A 25,145-nucleotide genomic window follows, 5' to 3' on the forward strand; every position below is an offset into this window, starting at 1 on the left:
AGTGCATTAGACTCTGGGGAAAATACATGTTCCGTGTTTGTTGATGGGGCAATGTAATATATATTTGGTAGTCAAATGTATTAATATGAGTTGTGTGAATAAAGCATAAATTTATTTCGTCCCTTAAATAGTTGTTACCTGTCATTTAGCTGCATTAATCTGCATAAACTACAAGAGGGAATGGCTAGGGGATAAATCCAAATATGTAGAAGCATTCTTGACTAGGGGAAAAGACAGATGTGACCAATAAGAAAATTAAAGAAATCTTTGGCAAAAACAAAAGCATATTTATGAGCATCAAGAGCTCAGATGGCAAACTTGTACTAAGCAAAGGAGAGAAAGCTGAAAGGTAGAAGTATTCTACCTTGTTTCCAAAATACTTTTACAAACTCTGGGGACAGGCTCCCTACATCAAAAATGTGAAAAATCTTTTGTTTTCGAGTTGTTAATGAAAGTTGACGCTCAACAGCTTTCAAGATTCAACTCCACTTATTTATGCACCCATTTGATTCATTGATCCTAGACAGCATTGTGTTGCCAGTGAGACTAGTTTATATTTGTCATTCATCTCTCTTCACTATGTCCATTGTGTACTTGTGCTAGAGGTAGTGAGTCTACTGAAAGTGCTCCACTCACACATGGCAGGCTATTCATTTCGTAAGCACACATACACGATTTTTACGTAAGGCTACACAAATCATAGTGGACACGAAGCTGCACTGCTGCATATCCAGATCGAAGACAATCAACTCTTCCATCCTTCTGTGCTGTGCATTATTGGATTGCTGAGACTGGAGTGGTAGTACCACATACTATAGATCAAAGAAAATCACATGTTGCTCACACTCCTGACCAGGAGAAGCACATTCTATGGGTTGTCAAAGAAGAGGCAGGAATCAGTGCATGATAGGTAATCCTGGCATGTGATACATCTCCAATTTCAGCATGGAGGATGCTTCACGAGAATCTTGTGTACTGGTATCCTCTTCAACACATGCAGGACCTTGCACTAATCACTCACCACAGGACAACTGTTGCTGATGTTTTGTTGCACCACCTACCAATCCATTGTTTCTCTCTTCTGTTTTGCTTACCGATGAGGTAATGTTCGAAAGAGATGGAATAAATTTCTACAATCAACATATATGGGCTGACTGCAATCCTCACGCTACAGTACAGGCTATACATCAGCATCAGCTTAAGATTAATGTGCATTTAGGTGACTAACTGGTAGGGCATACATTTTTTCAGCACACCTTACAGGTGCCGTCTACAGGGACATTATTCAGAACATCCTCCAAGAACTAATAGAAGATGTTCTCCTGCAATAAGCACATTTCAGTCTCAGTGTTCAAGATCCACTGGCTGTTAACTACCAAGGCACATGGATAGGTAGAGCAGGACCAATTCCATGGCCCGCACATTACCCCAACCTCAGTCCTTTGGATTATTCTCTCTTGGGGCACCTTAAAAAAAGTGTCCCATGTAGCAGACCACCCAGATGCATAAACTCTTCATCGACATGTCATGAAAGCCTGTGAAACCTCTCGAAACTCTCAGAGAGTATTTGAAAGCATGCAACAGTTCATACCTAGCAGCAAGAACTAATATACCTTTTATGAGATTCGCATCATAATTGAAGAAGGTGAGGAAAGTTTAAGGATCAGCAATACCTAAAAGATTATCACGACATACTAGGGAGGAAGTGAGAAGGGTCACAGTTAGATGGCAATATAAATAACAAATAAATAGCAAGTGAAACAGACCAGCCTGGCACAGCGTACAATCTGTGGGACAGGTGTGAGGGTAAGATGCTGGTGAGGATTTCCTCTTTGGAAGGGAACATGGGGTGTGCTTGAAGCTGTCTTTATGGGCAGGGGGTATCATAATGTAGGAGTCTGAAGTTAGTACGTTGGATAGGTTTTTAATGTGGCACTTAGAATAGTGCTCAGGTTGTGGACTGCAAGAGTTTTTATGCGAAAGATGAATGTACAGAAAAATCATGCTCACGAAAGGGCTATTTTACAAATGATATATAGGTGGTTCAGGATACTTAAGCCATAAAAATCACTTTTTGTGGGATTATGTTGGTGGGATGTGACAATTAAGAGAATCCAAGAGCTCTGAAATCTTTGTGGAAGAAAAGTGACATCCAGAAATGAGGATTTGCATGGTCAAGCCACGGGCTGGATCGTTATTCAGCGTGTTATGCAGCGAGTTCTTTCACAAATGTTGTGTGGAACTGGGATCCAGCCAGGATAAGTACAATTTTTTTTTTTTTTTTTTTTTTTTTTTTTTTTTTTTTTTTTGTGGGCCTGCCTACTGCAACTGTCATATTTCAGTATAACAGAGGAACACAGTAAAGGTATATGTGAGGTGTTGTGCCATCTACAATTGCACAAACGACACTGAAAACATTGTTGAGTTTCTAGAAAATGCCCTCCTTCACTACAATGCTGGGACACTGCTCCGTGGTTTATTTTATTTATTTTTTTTTTTTTTTTTGGGGGGGGGGGGGGGGCTTTATTTCTTCAGCACCACCTAGCCAGAGTAAGCAGCTGTCTTGATTCTTTCCATTGCTTATCATCATCATCATCATCATCAGTTAAACAGGTAAAGTTATCTAATTAGTATGTCTCTCATGACGTGAGAGAAAAAAAAGCAGACATTTCACTATAAAAGCTGCACACCTTATTTCTGAAAAGAGATTTGCGCTACACAATGGCTTATACCAAAGTTTAATTTTCTCCTAAGAAAAGCAATTGCCACTCTTTAAAAGGATGTAGACATAAAGAAGCTGTAATACGGACTAAACATCATTTACAAATATAAACTTAAGAATCTTTATTCAAATGTCACAATAAAAAACATGAAACTTTTAAAAGTTTTCACTGTGTCAGTTTTTTCTGAATATGCAACATGTTATTTACAATAAAGTCTTAGAAAAATGAGTGTGTATTTTTAACACACGCAAGGAACAGATGCTTGACTATTCCAGTCAAGTCAAATACACATGAAACTGTATCATCATCCTTTAGTTCTACAAAAGACTGAGACAATACACACTTTTTGTAAGAAAAGTCACTCACAAGTTTCCTAAAAATGATCATTTTGATTTATTAAGAATCATAAATACGTCTAAATGTGGTGAGCGTTCAGATTATTTGATGTGTTGTTTCAATGTTTCTAGGAGCTTATCTGCATCTTCAGCTGTCTTAACTCTTAGGAGGACCGGTATTGGAGGTGGTTCTGCTTCAGGTGTAGGTACACACACTAACATCACATTATTGGTCCCCATTCTCTGCAGAGGCATAGACTGGAAGAGGAGAGTGTTGAGCAGCACATTGCCCAGGCTGGTATCTGCACGTACTAGCAGTTGTGTCTTGGCACCACCAGACACTGGTTTCAGGAACAACGTGCCAACACCGCGGTCCTGGAAAGACCCTCCTTTTTTTACAAACACCTTGCACCTGAAGAAAGAAAATACATGAACACTTATGAAATTAATAATGTAATAAAACATTTAAAAATACTTTAAATGGAAAAGATTAAATGGCTGTTACATGGTCAGTTTTATTCTTTGGAACTCCATTCACAAATTCTAGATAGTACCTTAACACTCCTCCCTTTTCTGTCCGTCACTGCAAGTGCTGTTTCCTCATGTTTTCATGCCATTTATCAACCTTCCTTTGGACTGTCTAGGTCTTTTCTTATTTCTTGAAATCTGGCAAAATACTTCCTTGGCCCACCTACTATCGATTCATCAGGCTTTATGCCCCACCCACCTGATTTTATTTTTCCTTGTAGTCTTGATAAAATCAACCACTTCAGTCTGCTCCCTATTCCATTTCTTTGTCACTCCCGCCGCCACCCATTTATTCGTAACATACTTCTGTCTATTACTCACTGAGCAAATGTGTGTATTTGGAATGGTTTTCAACATTAAAACTCTCAATCACACTTCAAAACTGGTAATAAAATTTATGGTAAACTGTTGTTATCATACCCAATAAAACTTAAATTTTCAAAAGCCTAAGAAGTTTGACAAAAACACTCCACAGGCCTCTTTCCTTTTAAGTTTATTTATTTTGCTGTCTGTCCAGTCCTCATCTTCAACTACCCTAATAATATAAAAAAATTTCACTGCTAATTGTGAGCAAGCACATACATGCATCAATCGTACATTGTACGAGGTGCATTCAAGTTCTAAGGCCTCCGATTTTTTTTTCTGCGACTGGAAAGAGATAGAAACATGCGCATTGTTTTAAAATGACGCCGCGTTCATTGTCAATACGTCCCAGAGATGGCAGCACCGTACGGCAGATGGAATTTTACCGCCAGCGGTGAGAATGAGAACCGTTTTAAATAGTTAAAATGGTGACGTTTTCCTTACTTGAACAGTGTGCAATCATTTGTTTTCTGAATTTGTGTGGTGTGAAACCAATTGAAATTCATCGACAGTTGAAGGAGATATGTGGTGATGGAGTTATGGATGTGTTGAAAGTCCGTTCGTGGGTGCGACAGTTTAATGAAGGCAGAATATCGTGTGACAACAAACCGAAACAACCTCGGGCTCGCACAAGCCGGTCTGACGACATGATCAAGAAAGTGGAGAGAACTGTTTTGGGGGATCGCCGAATGACTGTTGAACAGATCGCCTCCAGAGTTGGCATTTCTGTGGGTTCTGTGCACACAATCCTGCATGACGACCTGAAAATGCAAAAAGTGTCATCCAGGTGGGTGCCACGAATGCTGTCGGATGACCACATGGCTGCCCATGTGGCATGTTGCCAAGCAATGTTGACGCGCAATGACAGCATGAATGGGACTTTCTTTTCGTCGGTTGTGACAATGGATTAGACGTGGATGCCATTTTTCAATCCAGAAACAAAGCGCCAGTCAGCTCAATGGAAGCACACAGATTCACCGCCACCAAAAAAATTTCATGTAACCACCAGTGCTACGAAAATGATGGTGTCGATGTTCTGGGACAGCGAGGGCGTAATCCTTATCCATTGCGTTCCAAAGGGCACTACGGTAACAGGTGCATCCTACGAAAATGTTTTGAAGAACAAATTCCTTCCTGCACTGCAACAAAAACGTCCGGGAAGGGCTGCGCGTGTGCTGTTTCACCAAGGCAACCACATCGAGCTAACGTTACGCAACAGTTTCTTCGTGATAACAACTTTGAAGTGATTCCTCATGCTCCCTACTCACCTGACCTGGCTCCTAGTGACTTTTGGCTTTTTCCAACAATGAAAGACACTCTCCGTGGCCGCACATTCACCAGCCGTGCTGTTATTACCTCAGTGATTTTCCAGTGGTCAAAACAGACTCCTAAAGAAGCCTTCGCCGCTGCCATGGAATCATGGCGTCAGCGTTGTGAAAAATGTGTACGTCTGCAGGCCGATTACGTCAAGAAGTAACGCCAGTTTCATCGATTTTGGGTGAGTAGTTAATTAGTAAAAAAATCGGAGGCCTTAGAACTTGAATGCACCTCGTACTCAGTTGTGCTGAAAATGGTGATGTGGAGGTTTCAAAATAAGAGCAAAGGGATGTAATGCATTCCTGACAGTGGAAGGAGTGCAGGGAATGGAAATTATTAAACAATGGCTCAGCTGTGCATAGAGCAGTGTGTATGCGTTGCAAGGATCAAAGTGGATGACACTGGCCAACAACACATGATCTGTAATGCCACATCCCATTCCTGATGCTATTATCCAGCATGTAGATGCCCTCATTACTTAAGACCAGCGAGTTATAGAAGCACTCATTACCCCAGATGTCAAACTGAGCAATGGAATTGCAATGAACGTGCAGTGCTCTCTGTACACATGTGCCATTCTTCAAAGAATTTCCATTCCCCATACTCCTTCCGCTGTACGGAAATGCACTACACTTCTTGGCTCTTCTTTTGAAGCCTCCAGTTCACCATTTCCACCATGACAGGGTGCAGTGGGTTCCTAATGCATTTAAGTTTTCCCTTTGTTGTCACATGGGTGTATGCTCATGTTCCTCCAGTGACAAGTTTGGGGCCTCAGTTCTCTTACACAGAACACACCTTCTTCCTTAGGCATTGCCATAATGATACCTGCAGCAGTTTTCATTTCACATCCCCTGGCTTGTTTTCTTTTTGAATGCTCCTTATATATTCCATCAAAATCTTGTCTGAAAGTTATTTCAAGTTCTGAATTTCTCACTTTGGTGGTGGTGATGGACACTACAACACTGATAAGCCAAAATATTACAACCATTATCCTCTGCATGACTGAATGCTGCCTGGTCGCATCATGATCACGCGATGTGGAAAGTCAAGTATGTAAGTGGATCAGTGATGAATGGGGAGTCATTTTAAAGATGATGCAGGGCAGAAATGGGAAAATCCATTGCTGTAAGAGACTTTGACAACTCCGAATCAGTGAAGTTGTTCAGCTGTTCACATGCTACTGTTGGGAGCATCTATGGAAAGTGGCTGAAATATGGTGACACTGTGAACAGGGATCAAGGTGTCGGACGTCTACCCACCCATCACAGAATGTGGAGGTCGAAGGCTTGCCCACTCTATAAAGCAGTGTGCAGTGATCCGAGGCATACTCGATGACAGGGTACAATACTGGTGCAGACAAGTGCTTTGGAGCACACTGTGCAGAGCACATTGTTGAACATGGAGACCCGTAGTAGATGGCCCCTACTTTTTCCATATACAATTAGGATTGCAGTCAACGTGGGATCGTCGACAACGGATCATTGATAAATGGAAACGTGTCATCTCATCAGATGAATTGCATTTCTTTTTACACCAAGTCCATGGTTGTGCTTGGATACACTGTCATCCAGGTGAACAACTGCTCTAACCAGGCAATGTTCCACTGACAAAGGCTGGAGGGGAAGTATTACACTATGTGGCACATTCACCTGGCCTTCCACGCGGCCTGTGGTAGTAATGTAAGGCACCATGACAGCTTAGGACAACATAGACATTACTGTAGACCACCTCATCCCTTCATGTTCCCCAAAGTGATGACATCTTCCAGCAGAATAGCTATCCTCATCACAAGGCCAGAATTGTGCTAGAGTGGTTTGAGGAGCACAGTAGTAAACTTGAGATGATGTCTTGACCATCAAATTCACCTGATATGAATGCAAAGGAAACACCTGAGATGCTATCGGGTACCAGCTCTCCTTCCATAAACCATACCCTGTGAACACATCTGCATCAGTATCTGGCGCCATGTACCTCCAGAAACCTACTGAGGCCTTATTGAACCCATACCTTGGACAAACATGTTATTAAGCCAATTTTCCTTAAGTTTTGGTTACTAGTGTATACCCTACAGTATATTAACTCCTGTTGAATCAAACGTTTCTTCCCCACAGGTTGCTACTGCAGATTTAGTTGAAAGGATCAAAAGCTACTCAAAATCTATTAACCCAAGAGAAAATGGTAATTTTTCTCATGGCTCCATTCCATAATTTCATTCAGTGTTCCACTTCTAAAGCTGGTGTGCCCCTTTGTTTAACTAAACTCCAGTGTTACCTCTTATAATAGTTTAGGTGAGTACCTACTATATTACGGGAAGAGAAGCTGCCTAGCTTTCTTGTCTTGTCTGTCTCACTTCTTGTGATGTAGACCAACTGCAATGTTGCTCAAATCTTAAGGGGCTGCCTTCTTCTGCACATATTCTGTAAATCTTGGTAATCTCCTTTTGCATTACTCTGTCTTCAGCTCTAATCATTTCTATCAAAACACCATTACTTTTAAATTAAACAATTAACTGAGGCTCTGTACGCACATTAAAAAAAACATTATTTTTGATGTATTTCCTTTCCTCATACCTTTGACGGCATCCTCCTAGAATGTCATTATTTCACTATCTGTGTTTCTCATTTATCTCCTGACTTATACAAATATTTAAAGAAATCTTCAACTGCATGTAAAATTTTCTTTATATTGCCATATGCCATCTTAAGTGACAAAATGCAATGCCTACCCAACAATGATTCTATTTATTTTCTTCTGGAAAAAAAGTCTTGCCCCAAAAAGGATTATTTTTGGCCTAGTCTTGCATCAAAATCCTCAGTTTGCTTACACTACATCTCACATGAGTGTCATCTCTGCTCTGATTCTGTGTAACAAAACTTCTGTCCTGATTTTCATTCAATTTTGTCTTCCAATTTTACTGTGCTTCTGATAACCCTACTACATCCCACGTCAACTTATCTAATGCCCCCACTAACCTATATTACATCTGAACTGGATACAAGAACACAAAGAACTGAATATCTAGATGAAAATTACAGGAAAATTAGTAATCACTTATTACTATCACTGGTGACAATCCTTCTAACTATATGATAAGCAGTGGAAATAGCAGGAATGTACAGCACATCCAGGTTACCATTTACAATACTTGTTTTGTACTGTCCAACTACTTATTAAAGTACTGTTGTGTGATGCAACTATGAGTATGTAACTGTTCAGATGTCTACTCTGTTAGTAACACGAAAAAGGCTTCTGACATAAAGTGAGCATTAGAGATGAGTTAATATTTTAACGGTGTAAAATTAACTGACAATTGCACAAAACAACAGCTCAAGATGCTGTACATGAAAATAACAACGGATAATGCAAATGCAAAAGCAAACAACCTTTTTAAAGGAGGAGAAGTAGACGGAAATACAACAGAAGTAAGTTAACAACAGGAAAATGAAATGGAAATAGGGTAAAAATTGTCAAACTGCTAAGTGAGAAAGTAAGTAATAATAAAAACATATACTACTTCCACGAATGAGTCAGCAAAAAATGCTAGAACGATTCATGAAAAGTGGTAAAAAGAGGCATTGATTCAGATGAAGACACATTCATTCCATATGAAATAACCCCCCTGAAGCAATTGTTCCACATGAATGAAGTTTCATTCACATATTAGATGGGGTGAAAATTGTTTATGGTCATAATCAAACGGTAATATGCATGGAGACTGATTATACTGTCTACCCTCCCAAGCTACAACGATCTGCAATAATGCAGAGATGATCACAGTGAATGTTGATGCCATTTTGGGATACAGTTTCAAGCTACCAACACCTGTTGTCACAAGTGGTCAAGGGTTGTTGCTTGTACTGCTGACGAGAATAGATGGCTTCCCACAATGCTGAATGGAGGACTGCTCTAGCGATTAGGTTGTCGCTGTAGTTGCCAAATAGTAAGGAACACCTATTGGACGTTCCAAGAAATAAGCACATTGCTTTCCTGTTGGAACAACACGTTTCCCTGTTGAATAAAAGGTAACGTAATTGACAATGTTATGCATATAAGCTGCACCAGTCAGCGTTCTCTCAATGAATTCCATGTGTGTGGTAATTAAGTGTAATGCTGTGGGAACCACAGCATTACACTTAAAGTTGATCCTCAATGTTCTTGGCAGATAAACTGCAAGAGCTGCCTATCTTGTGATCAAAACCATACTAGCAAACGATCATCACTGACCTCAAGATAGCATCTGCACATCACTTAACACAACTTCCTCTTTAAGCCCTCTAGTTGCATCTTTTGGTACACCATCAGAGGTGCCTGCACAGTGATAAAGTGCAATAGGTAGTTTGGCAAGCGGCATCAACTTCCACCAAATGGTTTCTCATGTTCCTGAATGGCACTGGATGCAACACTGGTCCTAATTTATGAGATTGTGACATAATCAGCAATAGGGTCTCCTATGGCACAGCAATTGAGGCATAAATCTGTATGCTGCTATCATCTGGAGCCTTGTGCACATTTCAAGGACTGTTGTACCACTGATACACTGTAACATGTTACATCCTACACATTAGGCAATTCAAAATGTAGGAAAAGACAGATTGCTACTTACTGTAAAGAAGACATGTTAAGTTGCAGACAAGCACAATTAAAGGACACTTCCACAAAGCTTTCAGGCACAGCCTTCATCAGCAAAAAAGAAACAGAGAAACACGCACCATTCACACAAACAGGCACACCTCACCCACACGTCCGCCAACTCCAGCAGCTGAGGCCACAATGCCATTGCCTGTTTGTCTGTATGAATGGCTCAAGTTTCTATGTTTCTCTTTTGCTGATGAAGGCTGTGGCCAAAAGCTTTGTGTAAGTGTCTTAACTGTGCCTGTCTGCAACTTAACATGTCTTCTTTACAGTAAGCAGCAAACTATCTTTTTTACACTGTCGATATTCCTATGTGGATTTTACATTAGGCAATTCCTCAGATGGAAAATCCAACCTGCAAAAGACTAACAATAATATCTCACTGAAATCCAGTTAATTGCAAGTACTCATTGCCATCATCCTGCAATGTCTACTATTCTTACTAATTTAGTAGATACTCTGAATAGGTAATAACTCTTGCTGCTGTTATGGTCTCAAGTACTTTGAAGCTCAAAACACTTTATTCTTACTCTGTCCAACAAAAACCACAGAATCACTGAATTTACAAGCCCCATCAATTTCTACACCAGATGTGTGAGCTGCCACACATGCAAGCAGGGGGGAGCCTGTGGGCACAAGTGGGGAGAGCTGGGTGAACAGCTGGTATGGGGGCAGTCAGGGGCAGCTAGCACACGGTCTATGTGAATGTACGCCCAAAGTTGAGTGGTGGTGAGCCAAGTTCGTGAAGTGGTTTGTGTCTGCACAGAACATGTCCAGTAGGGCTATTGGTGTGTAGCTTACCCCACCTCCAGCTCCCCTCGAGTGAGCTAACAGGCAGGTGTCGGCACCTGTGCCCCCTTGGGCAGCATTGGAACAGCTTGTTCTACACAATTCACAAGAGATTTTTATTTTGCACTGGTCTATATTAGTAGTAAGAGAAGACAAATGGTACTATTTAAAGACTGAAATGGAATTATTCTGAAGAATGCATTGAAGACATTAACAATGCAAAACTTGTAAGTTTGAACAGTTCGATGTGGACCCCTAAACTCGCAATCTGGAGATGTTACTATTTCAGAGCCCTATTTAATCTTTGAGAACAGATGATAAAGAATAGCAGTGGAGTGAAATTTTTGTCTGTCAGTACTCTAAGTTCAGAAACTTGGCCTCTAACAGGACAAAGGTATCAAACTGCACCCTGAATATGGAAGTTAATAGGAATATAAAAAAAGGGAGGAAGGTTTATCTGTTTAGCAAGAGTAATAGAAGGCAGATTTCAGACTACCTAACAGATCAAAACGAAAATTTCTGTTCCGACACTGACAATGTTGAGTGTTTATGGAAAAAGTTCAAGGCAATCGTAAAATGCGTTTTAGACAGGTACGTGCCGAGTAAAACGGTGAGGGACGGGAAAAACCCACCGTGGTACAACAACAAAGTTAGGAAACTACTGCGACAGCAAAGAGAGCTCCACTCCAAGTTTAAACGCAGCCAAAACCTCTCAGACAAACAGAAGCTAAACGATGTCAAAGTTAGCGTAAGGAGGGCTATGTGTGAAGCGTTCATTGAATTCGAAAGTAAAATTCTATGTACCGACTTGACAGAAAATCCTAGGAAGTTCTGGTCTTACGTTAAATCAGTAAGTGGCTCGAAACAGCATATCCAGACACTACGGGATGATGATGGCATTGAAACAGAGGATGACACGCGTAAAGCTGAAATACTAAACACCTTTTTCCAAAGCTGTTTCACAGAGGAAGACCGCACTGCAGTTCCTTCTCTAAATCCTCGCACAAACGAAAAAATGGCAGACATCGAAATAAGTGTCCAAGGAATAGAAAAGCAACTGGAATCACTCAATAGAGGAAAGTGCACTGGACCTGACGGGATACCAATTCGATTCTACACAGAGTACGCGAAAGAACTTGCCCCCCTTCTAACAGCCGTGTACCGCAAGTCTCTAGAGGAACGGAGGGTTCCAAATGATTGGAAAAGAGCACAGATAGTCCCAGTCTTCAAGAAGGGTCGTCGAGCAGATGCGCAAAACTATAGACCTATATCTCTTACGTCGATCTCTTGTAGAATTTTAGAACATGTTTTTTGCTCGCGTATCATGTCATTTCTGGAAACCCAGAATCTACTATGTAGGAATCAACATGGATTCCGGAAACAGCGATCGTGTGAGACCCAACTCGCCTTATTTGTTCATGAGACCCAGAAAATATTAGATACAGGCTCCCAGGTAGATGCTATTTTTCTTGACTTCCGGAAGGCGTTCGATACAGTTCCGCACTGTCGCCTGATAAGCAAAGTAAGAGCCTACGGAATATCAGACCAGCTGTGTGGCTGGATTGAGGAGTTTTTGGCAAACAGAACACAGCATGTTGTTATCAATGGAGAGACGTCTACAGACGTTAAAGTAACCTCTGGCGTGCCACAGGGGAGTGTTATGGGACCATTGCTTTTCACAATATATATAAATGACTTAGTAGATAGTGTCGGAAGTTCCATGCGGCTTTTCGCGGATGATGCTGTAGTATACAGAGAAGTTGCTGCATTAGAAAATTGTAGCGAAATACAGGAAGATCTGCAGCGGATAGGCACTTGGTGCAGGGAGTGGCAACTGACCCTTAACATAGACAAATGTAATGTATTGCGAATACATAGAAAGAAGGATCCTTTATTGTATGATTATATGATAGCGGAACAAACACTGGTAGCAGTTACTTCTGTAAAATATCTGGGAGTATGCGTACGGAACGATTTGAAGTGGAATGATCATATAAAACTAATTGTTGGTAAGGCGGGTACCAGGTTGAGATTCATTGGGAGAGTGCTTAGAAAATGTAGTCCATCAACAAAGGAGGTGGCTTACAAAACACTCGTTCGACCTATACTTGAGTATTGCTCATCAGTGTGGGATCCGTACCAGGTCGGGTTGACGGAGGAGATAGAGAAGATCCAAAGAAGAGCGGCGCGTTTCGTCACTGGGTTATTTGGTAACCGTGATAGCGTTACGGAGATGTTTAATAAACTCAAGTGGCAGACTCTGCAAGAGAGGCGCTCTGCATCGCGGTGTAGCTTGCTCGCCAGGTTTCGAGAGGGTGCGTTTCTGGATGAGGTATCGAATATATTGCTTCCCCCTACTTATACTTCCCGAGGAGATCACGAATGTAAAATTAGAGAGATTAGAGCGCGCACGGAGGCTTTCAGACAGTCGTTCTTCCCGCGAACCATACGCGACTGGAACAGGAAAGGGAGGTAATGACAGTGGCACGTAAAGTGCCCTCCGCCACACACCGTTGGGTGGCTTGCGGAGTATCAATGTAGATGTAGATGTAGAACACATTCAGGAACAAAAGAAAAAAATCGTAGGACAAACTGCATGGAAACCTTTGAGGGCATTATGAAATATCTAAGGATCGAAGTGGTGAAGACTGCTGGTCTCACTTGCGGCATCAAAGCAAAGCTCACAATTTGCAGCATCATACCCAGAATTGATTGGGGTCCTTTGGTTTGTAGCCGAGTGGAGGGTCTCAGCAACAGGCTCTGTCCATTCTGTGACTGTCATAGCTGCAGATTTCTGGACCTGTATTATAGGGTGCAGGGTTGTAGGGCTCTGCCATGATATGTCAGAGGTGCACTACACAAACGAAGCAGTGGACACCAGCAGGTGATACACAGAGAATGAAATCACATCTTGTACAGAGCAGACACCCTTCGACTGTCAACATTTTAACAGTAAATCGCCACATTATTTGTAAGAAGGTTACCAAATTTACTGCCCTCTAGGGCATTGTTTCTAGTGAAGTTGAATTTGAGTGTGACAGTGAAGTTATCTGGAAGCGTATAACACATCTAGGTTAAATCAAGTTAATTGCTGGATGTTCTTACCGACACCTGATTCCACTGTGACAGTTTTAGAACCAGTCAAGGGAAGTCTACGGTCAGTATCACAGAAACACCCAGATCATACAATATTAGTTGGAGCTGGTTTTAACCTACTGAGTATAGGTTGGGTCGTCTACGGATTCATTACAAGTGGTACGGAATGACAAGCTTGTGAAGTGCTCCTGAATATGTTTTCCGAAAACTAACTTGAACAACTATTTAAGACAAGCCACATGCACTGGAGATATTTTAGGCCATGTATCAGCAAATAGGCCATATCTTATCAACAATGTCAATATACAGACAAGGATTAGTGGATCATGAGGGTTACTAAAGTTGATAAACCTGTCAAGAGGCTCATGGGAGAGTGCAAAAAAAAAAAAAAAAAAAAGAAAATAAGCTGTTGTTAGCATCTCGATTAGACAATGAGTGGAAATAATTTAGCTCCACTACTAAAGACCCAGAGGGACTGTTGGGAAGATTTAAACTGACTGTAAATAGCACTCTGGAAATGTATGTGCCAAGTCAATTAAGGACGGAAAGGACCCTCCGTGGTTTAGTAACAAAATTCGGAAAACGCTGAGGAAATGCAATTTGTTGCACTCTCGATTCAAAATAAGAGCGCGCAAATGTGGACATGCAAAAGTTAGTAGAAATTTGTATGTGTCTGTAAGAAGAGCAATCCATGAAGCATACCACAAGTCCCACTGTGATACTACAGTGAAGGATTTTGCAAAGAAAGTGAGAAAATTCTGATTATACATACAACCTAAGTCATCTGCCCAGTCAGTCATCAACCAGTCTGGGATGGCAATAGAACACAGCAACAGGAAAGCTTAAGTTTTAAATTTCATATTTAAGAAATCATAAACACAAGAGGATCGTACGACCATACTATCATTTTACTCGTACAGACTCCTGCAAGGACGACATAGAAATTGACAACTGTGGCATAGAGAAGCAACTAGAAGAATTGAAAACAATTAAGTCACCAAGTCCAAATGGACTCCCAGTTTGGTTTTACAGAGGTATTGGCCCTTTACTTAGCCTCCATTTATCACGAATCTCTTGCCCAGTGAAGAGCCCCAAGTGAATGGAAAAAAGCGCAGATGACTCCTGTATACAAGAGAGGTAAGAAAACTGACTCTAATAATTACAGGCCAATATCCTTAACACTTGTTTGCTGCAGAATTCTTGAAACATTCGGAGTTCGAATTTAATAAATTTCCTCAAGACAGAAAAGCTCCTGTCCACAAATCAGCACAGATTTAGAGAGCATTGCTTGTGCTAAGCTCTGCTTGCCCTTTTCTCACGATATCATACAAACCATGGATGTAGGGCAACAAACAGACTTAATATTCCTAATTTCGGGAAAGCATATCATATTCCTAGATTTCCGGAAAGCATTTGACACAGTGCCCCACAGCAGAGTGTTGACAATGGTTTAGGTTCCAGATGTGCGAGAGGCTCTGAGACTTTATAAGTAATACAATGCAGTATGCGGTCCTCGATGGTGAGTGTTCAACAGAGGCAAGAGTATCGTCAGGCATGTCCCAGGGACAAAAACAGAACAGCGGAATTTAGAGCAATGTTATGCCACCAAGATTTGTGTTAAACTTGGGCAATCCCCGAGTGTGGCCTCTGAAAAGGTGTAACAGACCTATAGGGAATTCCTTACCAAGGTTTGCACACGAAAAAGGTTTGTGCCAAAACTGTGCTAAAAGCTCCACACCCCGCAACTGAGCAGAAGGGCAATCTAAGAAATGTGTGCGCTGACCATCTTGACAGGACTGACAATGACCATCGTGTGATCACAGCTGATGTATCAGGGATTTTTTAGTACACTCCTGAAAAGGGGGCAAAGTGGGGAGCGACACAGTGAGACATCTCCTCAACCAAAAGAAGTTCGAATAAGCAAATCAAAGATCAAAACTATGTCAATTTGCTTTTTTGACAGTAGGTGTATAGTGCTTAAAGAATTTGTTCCTCTAGGACAAACTGTCAAAAGTGTTTTACAAAGATGACCTTGGAAAGCTCAGGAAAAGGGTGAAGTGAATGAAGCCGGACACTGCAGACAAGGGGATGCTGTATAGTGACAATACCACGTGTCACAAAGCCAGTTCCATCACAGAATTTTTGGTCTCAAAAGGCATTCCTGTTATTCCTAAGCACCCCTATTCACCTGACCTGAATCCTTGTAACTTTTCTTTTCCCAAAATTGAAAAATGTCTTAGGGACGTCATTTTGGGTCTCTCAAAAGAACATGACTGAGTTGCCAAAGGGACCTACTTTGAAGGGGATAATATTGTTGTTAGAAAATAAATAAAAACTTCTCACCATATAGCGAAGACGCTGAGTCGCAGATGATGTGCCTATCTGCAACTCGGCACCTCCACTATGTGAAATGGGATGGAATGAGCACATCAGGTTGGCAGTAGGGAAGGTGAATGCTCAACTTCATTTTATTGGAAGAATTTTGGGAACGTTTAGCTCGTCCATAAAGGAGACGGTGCACAGAATGCTAGTGTGAGCATTCGAGCATTTGGAGTCTCCACCAGGTCGGACTAAGGGAAGAAATCAAAGCAATTCAGATGTAGGCTGCTAGATTTGTTGTTCATTGATAAACCTTCACACAAGTATTACAGAGTTGCTTACTGAACTCAAAAAGGAATTCCTGGAGGCAAGACTATGCTTTCTGCAGGGCACTATTGCAAAAATTTGGAGGACTGGTAGTTGAAGCTGACCGCCAATGTACATTTCGATTAGGGGCCATGAAGATAGGATGCGAGTAATTAGGCCTTGTATGGAGGCTTTTAGGCAGCCTTTTTCCCTTATTCTACATGCATGTGGAATAGGAGAAAAAAATGACTACAAGTGGTACAAGGTACCCTCCGCCATGCACCATACGGTGGTTTGCAGAGTATGTGTATAGATGTAGAAGACCAGGAAAAAAAATCAAAGTGGAACTTAGTGAATGAATTAAGGAGGCAGATGAAGAAATAGGTTTACAAGGAAATAAAGACACACAAATGACAAGAGAAAATCCAAAACACGCAAAAAGCACCACTTGATTATAGGTGATTAATCTTGCACTAAGCTTAAAATCAAGTAAAAGCAGCATAATGGTTAAAAAAACTCAAATCAAATTTAACATCATTTTTTGTGAAATAAATATAGAACTACCTTTTCGAAGCAATGGTTAAGGTCTTAATAATAAGATTATCTGATCAGGTGTTTGTAACAATTCTAACTTTAAGGGGTCATACTGTGTATGTTTCAGTGGACTTCAACTAGCCTCACTTAATCTCGTTGCATAACATTTAGATGAACACATAACTGTATTATACTATACATTACAGTACTGATAATTGTATACCTTTGAGAGTATACTGCATCCTTCTCAACAACAGGGGTGAATTCTGCTTTGGGTGGCTCTTCGTTGTCATCTTTACCATCTTTGTCATTCTCACCAGATCCTCCCTCTGGCTTTGAAACATTTGCAAATGTAAATGGCTTCTGGCTGTGAATTCAAAGATTACAGAGACATATGAATTTGCACAAAAATAATCTTCCAGTCATCACTGCTCTTACAATACTTTTTTTAAAATTCAAGTGTAAAAACATCAGAATAATAAAATAGTAACAGTACCTATGTTTTGATATTAGTTAACATCATAGAAGATTACTTAGCTAACACAAATCTGGCATTATAAGTATGTGTTTGCAAAATGTATTTTCTTTCCAACATATTCTACCACACAATATGCTAGCATATATAATGTGTCTACATTCATTAAAGTATGTTTTATGTTAATTTCCAATTAAAAAGTTAGGTCTTATTAAAATTCAATGGACAAAACCAGTACTGCCCTAGTAAAATTGGTTCAGTTCTTGCTGTTTACGGGGTTCTTGCACAAAATGTACTACCACAGCTACAGATGCCCTGAGCACAGAGTCATTTGTAACTTGGGATTTGTCTCATTTTAAGCCCCAGATGAAGAGACAATTCACCATCCACTCCAACATGTTTCCTGATGAGAGCAACATGACAGTCACTCCACCCTGTTTGGATTTTCACATATTTTACAGAGGAAATTAAAATAACATCTCCACATGGATCAGGAAATTGTTATGTCATTCAGATGTAATCAAAGAAATATTTCTTTACTACTCCCTAAGATGTGATCAAAGAAATATTTCTTTACTACTCCCTGCAAAGTGTCGCAACATATGATAAGTGGTTGTGTCATGCCACGAGCAGCAGACATTTCAAAATACAATTCTCACTTGGATAAACTTACAACTAAGCTTCATCACTGCTGAAATCAAAATTATCCCTTTTCCAGTGACCACAGAGGCACCACAAAACTGGATCCCAACTGGTGGTTGCAGCAACTCTGACAAAATGATACACCAATAACAAGGCTGACAGACTTGTCCAGAGACTTCAATGTCACTCTGAAGCAGAAACCGAGTACCTCCCTGCTTTTGCCACTCCTTGACATCCTCTGAATCATCTCGCACACAATTTTATTCATAGTGGAATAGTTTACAGAGCTTCATCATGATCTCTTCTTTCTATTCTTATCTGTGACATTTCACACTCGCTACTCTGAATGCTGAGAAGTCATCTGCAGTTGGCCAGAAACAGAACTTATGCAAAGCTAATGAACTGCTGCTTATGACAGAGTGGCACCCTTCCGCCCCGATGGAAGCTGCCTTTGTAGCTAGCAGGGACACATGCTTCAATGACACAGTGAATCACATTGATAACACTGATGGTGAAGGCATTTGAGTGAATCTGGTTGTGTGTGCATGAGCCTCGAATGGGGGCACTGTTTTGTTGGGTAATGTTGACAACATTCAGAGCGAGCAGTATCAGGAAAGTAAGGAGGTGTATCAACAGCTGGCTGTAAACACACAGTGAGAAAGACCAAAAAGAATAAAAGGGTTGCCACAAGTTTCCCCTGACAAATTTGGAGATCTCAAGAGTAAGTAAAGGCGTAAGTTCACAAAAACATGTAAGGACGTTTGTGTTTCTAGTCGTGTTATTAACCCTGTAGTTTTGAACGAACAGAAAGTTGTTTTCTTTACAGGATTTATGATCTGGAGGGTTAGTAAACAGTAAATTACATAAAAGAAAGATTTTAGGTGAGGAATTTCTATTTTTATTAATGAGTTAACTCCAACTTTGAATTAACAGCAATCCCTTAATTGCTGACATTAAATCAGAAAAAATTGAAGAAAAATGAAGAAACATTCTATTCAAGAACTTTTCTTCTGTTGCTGTTACCTTACTTTTTTAGTTGCTTTATTCAATTTTTAAATACACATATGGCGAATGTTACACTGTAAAACACTCAAGTAAAAATACTACAAAAATATCATTCTTCTCCAATGCAGAACAAGTATTGACACACACCGGTATGTCTATGATGTATTCTTAAAAACACAAATTTAACAAAGTAAAGAGTTGAAGTGTGTACAGAAAATTTTACATGGCTAAAATTGTTTTGCACCTAATAGCTATGGCAGTGACATGTTATGACATCATAATTTAAGAGAAACTTTTATGGCAGGACCCAATATTTAAATACAATTTATCATTCCAAAATTTCATACATCATACTGAACACTAATTTTAAGCTTCTGTCAATGCCTTTGGAGATAAAACATTTTCCATGGAATCAAAACTTTTAAACATATCTGATGGCATCAAATCATCATACAAATCAGAGTTCAAGAATTTAGTATGAACAGAAAACTGTTCATCAGATTAAAATCAATACCAAATTTTGTCAAAACTGCTTTCATATTTAAAGTGCTGAAATATTTCGATTCAATGAAAACTTAACACAAGTTTTGCCTTTCCATTAGGTGTTACAACATGTGAAAATTCAGTAATTTTCAGCAAATTAGGTGACACAGTCCTTTCATGTAAAATTCAAACAAATTTTAAACCGTTAGGAAACACACCACATGTATGAAATGAGCAGTCAAATGGTCCAGGCATTATATTCAGTCCTAAATGATCGAGTGTGTATTTTTACATAGCTGCAGTCCCAATAATTACCATATGGGACTGGAGCACTAAGCAAATGGAACAACTATATACAAGTGCTAAAGTAATATAACAAGACACACATATAATGGTTATCACATATTTTACTACGTGCAGGCATAGGAAATTTAAAATTTGTGCTTGAAGTTAACTTTAAGCAAATACTGAATGTTTAACTGCCCTACATAATACACAATGTATCTGAAAAGTCACTACGGAAGAAAATAAGAATTTTTTAGCAATAATTCAAATCATAATAATAATACACAACCTTGAAACACATGGCAATTTGCCTGTGAATTAACAATATTGACTTGCCACTATCTCGTTTTTAAGTATTGTCTCAAACCTTGTAAGTCATTTTTCAAATGGCGGGCTGAGGACAAATATTGCAGCAGGGATGAGCCCAAAAACTGTTTTTCAGACTACATCTTTCTTTCCACAGAGGATTATCAGTTGTCATGCACCTACCTGATAGATCAAAAGTGTCTACTGGTTTAGGACACAAACCTACACACATGTACAGGACCCCTATTGAACTTGGAAATCTGAGATAGGTACTGACAGACTGAAGCAGTGATGTATGTAACAACACATGCCTCAAAAGGCTGTGCCGTAAGAGGTTCGTCCACAAAATGGTTACGAGGCTCCTTCACAATTGAAGGAAATGGATTAACAAATGTTTTAAGACATGGCTTTAAATACTTTTTGACATCAGTTTGTGTCACATTTTTGTAACTAATTTCTTTATGAATTTTCTTTTCTTTGTGCGCAGTCTACATCTCTCACATAAACTGCCTGGCCATTATTTCCCTAAATTAAGATTGATTGTCAAGGGCTGTTTGCTATGGTCAAGATTCTGGCACTAAATATTACAAAAGGGTTTGGAAAAAATGGGACACAAACTAGAGTTATAAAACATGTATTCGTATCATGTCAAGCCTAGCAAACTGAGCATCAAAATGTAGACAGAGGTCTTTTCAGTAATCTTTTTCATTAGGTTTCATACCCTGGTAACACCTTCATAGGATTTATGAACTTTCCAGGCAAGATAATGCATCAGACGACACAAACATACAGGGTGACAATTATTGAACTACATGAAATAAAATCATCGTAACTTCTGAACACTTTGCATTAGGACATTCAAACCGCCGAGTTGGCCCCGGGGCATGATGGGAATTTGTATGTGCATTGTGACAAAACAAGCTGGGATCTCTCTACTTCCTCTCATCTTGCCACCTGCCTCCTTAAATTCATTTTATTTTCATTTTTGCCTAATTACCTTTAACATGCAAGAGTATAATCTGCATTTCCTTGAAAGAAAAAGGTTGGCCCTCAGTCTTAAATAATACACCACCAGGTCTAATTTTGTGCTTAGTTTTATGCATGTAATTAATTTCCTTATTTATTTTAACTATTCCTAGTTAATGTCTTTTGTTATAGGGTGAAATCAGTAATTGTTTCATGATTTAGATGCTATCGTTGACTTATAAACAAATATAAACTCTGTATTAATTATTAACATTTGGAAGAAGAACAACTAGAATTCTTAAAGTATTTATTTGACTCCATTCGAAAACATATTAGCAAAACCAGGCCATAACTAATTCCAAAATAATTACCAGGTTTGTCAAAAGTATTGTTAATTTCATTATTTAAACAAATACTTCAGCCTAGCCTTTGTGGTAGAATAAACTATTAAAAAGGAGGAATTTTTATGTATTCAGTTAACTGCATGAGTTGCATCTTAATTGTAATTTCTGTAACTTAAACATTGAACAGTGTACAGATTTGGTGCATATTACTGTGAGGATATATAAAGGACCGAGTTTTGGTCTCGAGACAGTCAGTCCACGGCCGATTTTCAGAGGGAAATTATGTACCGTTTCAAGTAACAATTTACCAGTGGAATTAGTGTAACACAAATAGGCCGTTTGCTAAAACAATGACAGTGCCTGTTCAATTGACAGTGTCACACATACCTTATTATACTCCAAGAACAGTGAACTGTGTGGTCAGGTATTTATTGCTCATAGATGTTCAACAGCAAACTATTGTAGCAGTATGCTGGTGTTTGCCTGCGATCTGGGACTTATCAAAGTTATCGATAGTGAACTGGCCATATAACTATGTAATATTGGCAGTTGTGAACAGTGAAAATAAAGGTCTGTGAAACGCAACTGTGCAACTGTTGGTTAAATCATTTATAGTCGTCAGTATTCAACTTCCAACCCCCATATTTCAGCCAGTATAACAATGCAGTACGTTGACACCAAGGACTATCAACGAAGAAACAAATCAGTTGAATGTCACAACATGCGCACGCCCCTTATTCTTGTCGACCTTTTGCACCTGAAAATGTCATGGTACAGTGTGGCCAGGCGTATCGTGTTTGTGAAGGCCTACTATGCGAGCAATAACAGTCCAACTGTGGCTCAAAGTAAGTTTGCAACTGAGTTCAAGCTGAAGACAACTAGTCCAAGTGTGCTAATAGTCAAGAATTTGATTCAAAAGTTTGAGAGAATGGGTAGTGTTCACGATGACTGTGTTGACAATGTCGGTTGCCCAAAACAGGTGAAAACACCTAAAAACATCGAGAAGACATGTGCCGTGTTTCAAACCAATACCAGGTAATCGATCAAATGAGCTGCACAACAAGTGGGAATCAACCGGGAGACACTGCGACAAATTGTTGTTTAAGACCTGCATCAAGTCCCATACCAAACTCAAACCCATCAGCCATTAAGCCCCAGGGCCATGGAATAGCAGTTGTGCTCTGCCACTATTGTCCACAGAATTGACAAACAGGATTTTGATGTGAATATGGTTTAGTTTAGCGACGAAGCCCATTTGGATGGGTTAGTCAATAAGAAAATTGGCGCATTTGGGGGACTGAGGAATCGCATTTCGCATCAAGAAGTTTCTTCACTCTCAACGGGTGACTGCATGGTGTGCAATGTCCAGTCACAGAATAATCAATGCAATATTCATTAATAGCATGGTGGCTACCAAGGGGTATGTGAATGTTTTAGAAGATGATTTCATCCCCATTATCCAAAGTGACCCTGATTTTGACAAGATGATGTTCATTCAAGATGGAGCTTGACCCCATCAAAACAGGACAGTGTTTTATGTCCTGGAGGAGCACTTTGGGAACTGCACTCTGGCACTGGGTTACCCTGAGGCCACTGGCATGGGCCTCGATTGGCTGCCATATTCTCCGGATATGAACAGATGCGACTCATTTTTGATGGGCAATATTAGAAACAATGTGTACAGAAATAATACCAAAACCATTACTGAGCTCGAAACAGCCTTTCAGGAGGTCACTGACAGCATCAACGTTCCACCGCTTCGTGGGCCAAATTTCGCTATTTGTCGGCGTCATATCATTGAAATGATGGCAGGCTATCGAACATGCCATAACCTAAATCTGAATATCTGCAGTGACTTTTACATGTTGAATAAAATGTGTGCATGCTATTTTTTGTAACTAATTTACGTTGTTTTTTTCCATATAGTTCAATAATTGTCACCCTGTAACAGAAATATGTTGTATAAGACTAAAATTTTAAAAAATAGGAACAGCAATGGGATATGTTCAGTAACTTTTCTCTGCCAAATAATAATACTCTATTTTGTCAAACAAAGAATTAAAACCAATCAATGAAAACCAGTCAAAACTCCTTTGTGAGAGAAGCAAACTCTTCTTCGTTTCCACTCAGTACAGTGGCACTTTTGGACAGTATCTGTGGCTTTTTGGCCTCCAGTTCTTTAACTTGCTAGACGATGGACCTCTTTCATCTAGCTCTCCCAGCTGCTTCATCTTTATCACATTATTTAATGTTTAAAGCTTAACCATCTCCATCTCTAGCCTTGCGATAGTCCAGAAGCATTCTCTTGTTAACGTCAATCTTCACAACATCGCCATCTGATTTTAGGCCATCATATACTTTACATATAGCTACCAATGACTTGTTTTCTTGGTTGACTATCATTCACTCTTTATTAATGGGGGAACCTTGCTCTCCAAAGGCTAGCCCGTGGCACAAAACAAGAACCTTTCGAAGAAAGCTACACAAATGCAAACACGTGATATCTTTTTTTGTCATCAGTCTACTGACTGGTTTGATGTGGCCCGCCACGAATTCCTTTCCTGTGTTAACCTCTTCATCTCAGAGTAGCACTTGCAACCTACGTCCTCAATTATTTGCTTGACGTATTCCAATCTCTGTCTTCCTCTACAGTTTTTGCCCTCTACAGCTCCCTCTAGTACCATGGAAGTCATTCCCTCATGTTTTAGCAGATGTCCTATCATCCTGTCCCTTCTCCTTATCAGTGTTTTCCACATATTCCTTTCCTCTCCGATTCTGCGTAGAACCTCCTCATTCCTTACCTTATCAGTCCACCTAATTTTCAACATTCGTCTATAGCACCACATCTCAAATGCTTCGATTCTCTTCTGTTCCGGTTTTTCCACCGTCCATGTTTCACTACCATACAATGCTGTACTCCAGACGTACATCCTCAGAAATTTCTTCCTCAAATTAAGGCCGGTATTTGATATTAGTAGACTTCTCTTGGCCAGAAATGCCTTTTTTGCCATAGCGAGTCTGCTTTTGATGTCCTCCTTGCTCCGTCCATCATTAGTTATTTTACTGCCTAGGTAGCAGAATTCCTTAACTTCATTGACTTCGTGACCATCAATCCTGATGTTAAGTTTCTCGCTGTTCTCATTTCTACTACTTCTCATTACCTTCGTCTTTCTACGATTTACTCTCAAACCATACTGTGTACTCATTAGAATGTTCATTCCGTTTAGCAGATCATTTAATTCTTCTTCCCTTTCACTCAGGATAGCAATGTCATCAGCGAATCGTATCATTGATATCCTTTCGCCTTGTATCTTAATTCCACTCCTGAACCTTTCTTTTATTTCCATCATTGCTTCCTCGATGTACAGATTGAAGAGTAGGGGTGAAAGGCTACAGCCTTGTCTTACACCCTTCTTAATACGAGCACTTCGTTGTTGATCGTTCACTCTTATTATTCCCCCTTGGTTGTTGTACATATTGTATATGACCCGCCTCTCCCTATAGCTTACCCCTACTTTTTTCAGAATCTCTAACAGCTCGGACGATTTTATATTGTCGAACCCTTTTTCCAGGTCGACAAATCCTATGAAAGTGTCTTGATTTTTCTTTAGCCTTGCTTCCATTATCAGTCGTAATGTCAGAATTGCCTCTCTCGTCCCTTTACTTTTCCTAAAGCCAAACTGATCGTCACCTAGCG

General features: G+C 39.9%; 1 protein-coding gene across 1 annotated transcript in view; it reads right to left on the reverse strand.

Moving 5' to 3' along the window:
• Positions 1 to 2,819: 2,819 nt before the first annotated feature.
• Positions 2,820 to 25,145, reverse strand: part of LOC124607185 (nuclear pore complex protein Nup50) — a 41,275-nt gene continuing 18,949 nt past the window's right edge. Inside the window, exons 4-5 of the mRNA XM_047139405.1 lie at positions 17,166 to 17,309; positions 2,820 to 3,470 (exon numbers count right to left, since the gene is read on the reverse strand). Coding sequence (XP_046995361.1) covers positions 3,161 to 3,470; positions 17,166 to 17,309 — 454 coding nt within the window. The 3' untranslated portion in view covers positions 2,820 to 3,160. The remainder of the gene's footprint in view (positions 3,471 to 17,165; positions 17,310 to 25,145) is intronic.

Source organism: Schistocerca americana, chromosome 3 (genome assembly GCF_021461395.2).
Source record: "Schistocerca americana isolate TAMUIC-IGC-003095 chromosome 3, iqSchAmer2.1, whole genome shotgun sequence".
Taxonomy (NCBI): domain Eukaryota; kingdom Metazoa; phylum Arthropoda; class Insecta; order Orthoptera; family Acrididae; genus Schistocerca; species Schistocerca americana.